This window comes from Sinocyclocheilus grahami, unplaced genomic scaffold, assembly GCF_001515645.1.
Source record: "Sinocyclocheilus grahami isolate Dianchi unplaced genomic scaffold, SAMN03320097.WGS_v1.1 scaffold129.1, whole genome shotgun sequence".
In the NCBI taxonomy this organism is placed as follows: Eukaryota; Metazoa; Chordata; class Actinopteri; order Cypriniformes; family Cyprinidae; genus Sinocyclocheilus; species Sinocyclocheilus grahami.
The window spans coordinates 63,566-67,847 of NW_015505308.1; the positions used below are offsets into that span (position 1 = coordinate 63,566).

The 4,282-nt window shown below is 37.6% G+C and overlaps 1 protein-coding gene across 8 annotated transcripts in view; it reads left to right on the forward strand.

Moving 5' to 3' along the window:
* Nucleotides 1-865: 865 nt before the first annotated feature.
* slc38a2 (solute carrier family 38 member 2) overlaps nucleotides 866-4,282 on the forward strand; it is a 14,406-nt gene continuing 10,989 nt past the window's right edge. For 2 of the 8 annotated variants that reach the window (XM_016279261.1, XM_016279265.1), the window contains exons 1-2: nucleotides 866-1,154; nucleotides 2,481-2,594. In XM_016279261.1, the coding sequence (XP_016134747.1) occupies nucleotides 2,482-2,594 (113 nt within the window). In that variant the 5' untranslated portion in view covers nucleotides 866-1,154; nucleotide 2,481. Of the gene's footprint in view, nucleotides 1,155-2,260; nucleotides 2,595-2,621; nucleotides 2,919-3,012; nucleotides 3,142-3,231; nucleotides 3,317-3,397; nucleotides 3,514-4,282 lie in introns of those variants that run through there. The other 6 variants (XM_016279264.1, XM_016279269.1, XM_016279259.1 and 3 more) reach the window with 6 other exon arrangements.

Genomic DNA, 4,282 nt, shown 5'->3' on the forward strand with positions numbered 1-4,282 from the left:
AGTAACCTTAAAGTTTTTAGTTCTACATTTCTTTCTCAGATGTTTCTTCTAAATCAATGGTTGACGACCAGTTAGCGTTTAGAGATAAAAATGAATGTGCCCAGCAGCTCAGATCATTTGTGAGTCTGGAGCACAAAGGCAGTGTTAAGTCGCTGGGGTATATTTGTAGCGATAGCCAAAAATACATTGTATGGGTCAAAATTATACATTTTTATTTTATGACAAAAAACATTAGGATATTGAGTAAAGATCATGTTCCATGAAGATATTTTGTAAATCTCCTACCGTAAATATATCAAAACTTACAATTTGATTAGTAATATGCATTGCTAAGAACTTCATTTGAACAACTTTAAAGGCGATTTTCTCAAAAATTGGCATCTCTGGTGTTTAACATCCATATACTCTTAAAAATGAAGGATCCAAAAGGGAGTTTTCACAGTGATGCCATAGAAGAACCGTTTTTTGTTCCACAAAGAACCTTTCAGTGAACTGATGCAAATAAAGAACCTTTATTTTTAAAAAATGCACAAAAGGTTCTTATGATTATTAAAATGTCCCTTTATTTGTGAAACTCTGGATGAGACATTAGAGAATACTGTGCCTGTAATGTGAGATCTTTAGCTCAGGAAAATGTTTCCATTTGCTCTCAGTGCTGTGAGACACAGACGCAGCTGTGATATTAAAGGTTGCATCTGTTTATTTGATTTCCTATGAGCAGGATGAAGGAGGTGAACGCCTTCATGAGGCTGGGAATGAGAGGCACTCCTCGTCTGGGTCACTGCGGGTCTGTTTGTACACAATCGCTTGAGAGGCTCCACCCCAGTGTCCTCCGGCTGATGCAATGCGCCCGGCGAATATAAACCATCTCAGCAGCATCAGACTGTGATACCAGACGCGCCCAGAGGACATCTCCGTTTATCTTCTACATTATTATTAATATTACCGATTGTAGGGTTTATAAGTATTGCAGTGCATGCTTAATGTACTTGATCAATCTTAGGGTATTTATTTGTTATCTATCACGTAGTAATTGATCACTGGAACATTCTTCACTATTGGGAGGGTTTGGTGATATTTTTTCCATTCATACCGGAGCTGAACAAACGGATTTCTCATTTTTTATTATTATTATTATTATTATTATTCTTGAGGTAAGATCTCATCCCGTTTTCAAGTTTTTTGATGTATTAGATGATTCCCTGACCTTTTTATTAATATATTTATTAATTTTTGTAACCTGAACACACTGTAATCGCGTTTATTTGATCGTTTTTATCTGTTTTGTGACTCGTGTTTCATCATCATCACCGTTCAAACACACTCTAATGATCTTAAATATAATATAATATAATAATATTAAATAGTTTGGCTGTCAAAGGCTGGATAGCCTGTATTAAATTAGCTAACGTCACATGATTTAATGGGTTTTATTGCCTTTGTTGTTTGATTTGTCCGGGGGTTGTTGATAAACACACGGGCGTCTGCTTCACACACATTTTTCCTCATTCTAATTTACCAAAATTATCATTATTATTTGATCTAATAAAATTATTCATGTGGTTTGAGAATTTAAAGGGAAATTTTATACTGATGACGGTCTAAAATGGTCACCAGTATCCGTTTAGACAGGTTGAAATAGTCACCCGACTAGAAAAAATAGCCTTAATAGGTTATGTCTAATGGTTTTGTTCCGAATATGTAAATATAGACTGATGAGACGTCGGTGTTGTCGCTGCCGGTTGTAATTTTCCACCCAGCTCTTGGCTGGTCACGTGACGTCTGCAAACAGCAGATTTCTGTGTAACGTTACACGCGATCGACTGTCAAATAAACCTTATGAGAATGGTTTACCATTTCTGCTTTTTGAAATAATAATAACTAAATCTTTAGACTACAATTGAAATGTTTCGGTAAAAATTATAATTAGCAAATTTGAGGTCAAATGCATGTTTAGGCAAGGGTTTCTCGCTTGAGGAACTTCGATCGAGTATCTCATTTAAATAATATTTTAAATAGTTTTCCTGTGCACCATTGTTTCCTGTTATGTAAAGATGTTTCTGTAATGCTGTTTCATTTCATTTTATATATATATACAGGAGTTGTGCTTCACAGAGTATAACACTAATACATGATAGAGAGAGAGAGAGAGAGAGAGAGAGAGACAGTAACACATAATGAAATAAAAACATAATTAAGATTAAGCAGATAAAACTTTAACTTCGATTAAAACTCAAGTACAGACGACAGGGATGTCAGAAATAAGAGACCCTCCTTTATCAGCTGTACAGAAAAGTGTGAATGTTGCTAAAACTGTATCAGTCAAACCAATTACAAGATCATTTCTTACACAAAACACCAAATTGAAGGCTCGTGGGTGTGTATGTCCCTAAAAATAGCCAATTTTTTTCTCCTCAATGGATAAGCAAAACCTAAATCCTTGCACAATAAGAAGAATATTCCATTGTTTTATATTACAGAATGAACAAAACCCCTGCAAACACAAAGACGAGTCGTTTTGACCGTGCTCCAGACATGGACTGCAGCAGTTCCAACAGCAACCAGTACATGCCCCCCAAAGTTCCCCTCAATGGGTAAAACTTGCTTCATTTGACCTAGACGGGTCACTATTAGTAGCCTTTAAATAACGTTAGGTAACCTTTAAATAATCACATCAAGAAAACTGGACATTTTAAAGTGCTTAGAATATAAAAAAATAAACATTCGATGACGTCATATTTTGGGTCACATGACCTGATGCCCATTTGCTGAGCTGAGGCGCGGCTCCGCTGAGCAATGCATGGACATGCATTTTCTAAACCGCATTAACACCCATGCAACCGACTGTCAAATAACCACTTTGGTTATTTCTGATTTTGAAACAAGAACACCCAAATAATCATTAGACTACAATGAAGGTGTGGTTTTAGATGTTTCAGTAATAATAATAATTGGCAAACTTTAGGTAAAATGTTTGCATATTTTTGTATAAACCTTTTTTTTGCATTACAGAATGATCAAAGCCCCTGCAAACACAAAGATGAGTCGCTTTAACGTCGATCCAGACATAGACAGCAGCATTTCCAACAGCAACGAGTACACGAGTTATCAGCACTGTCCCACCAAAGTTCCCCTCAATGGGTAAAACTTGCTTCATTTGACCTGGAGACGAGTCACTATTAGTTAATAAACCTTCCCTTATGCTGATCTAATGCACTGATGTGCTTACAGAATGCAATATACCGATGTGGACGCAGAAAGTCAGAACTTCCTCTCTGATCATCAACTGGGCAAGAAGAAATACGAAGCTGAATATGTAAGTGGTTGATCTGGTCTGAGAGGTTTCATCAGATACTACCGTTTCACACACATAAATATCACTGTTCCTGTTTTTCAGAGCCCTGGTTCAGCATCGTTCGGGATGTCGGTGTTTAACTTGGGCAATGCCATCATGGGAAGTGGAATCCTGGGACTTTCCTATGCCATGGCCAACACTGGCATTGCCATGTTTGTGTGAGTATCGTGCTTCTTTATATCCGTACTGCCAAAAACATCAGTTTTAAAAATGTACATGCACATTTGCATAAGCTGATACCACCCAACTTTCCTAGTTAGTTCTAGTTAAAAGAGTTAGCAGTGAGTTTGGGAGTATTCTAATCTGTGAACACAATATACACAAATGTGATTTACACGAGTGCTAATTACCTGATTAGGCAATTAGTGCCGTTAATGAGAACAGCAGTTTGCCTCAGATTCTGGTCGGTGTAAATCTGCTTCAGCTCTGGGGAAGCAAGTAAATGCAAGCCGTGCTTCATCTTAATGTTTACAAACAAAGCCGTATGTGTTAATCTGGTGATAGAGGAGTTTCCGCCGGTTATGTAAAGGTGTTGCAGGTGGAGCAATGCTGCATTTTTAAATCGAATCCAAATCTCCAGGAATCCATCAAAGAACGACTTGAATGATTTCTTACGCAACCGAAATGAGATTTCCAGTGTGCACAGAATAATCCTAACGATTTAAATCAGAATTTGATTCAATGCATTGAGGAAAACCTTTACTGTGCGGTTAAGGAAGGGGTTAAATCACAAAGATGTGACCGTCAGCTCCAGGCACGTGAAGTGGAAATCTACTGAAGGTCACGCAGGTTGCAACAAGATCAAGCGAGCTCCAGACAGTGGAATGAATGAGTGTGTGAGAATGTAATCAGGTCTAATCCATAGACACCTCCCTCTATTATGAACACATGTGTGTGTGTGTGTGTGTGTGTGTGTGTGAGTGTGTG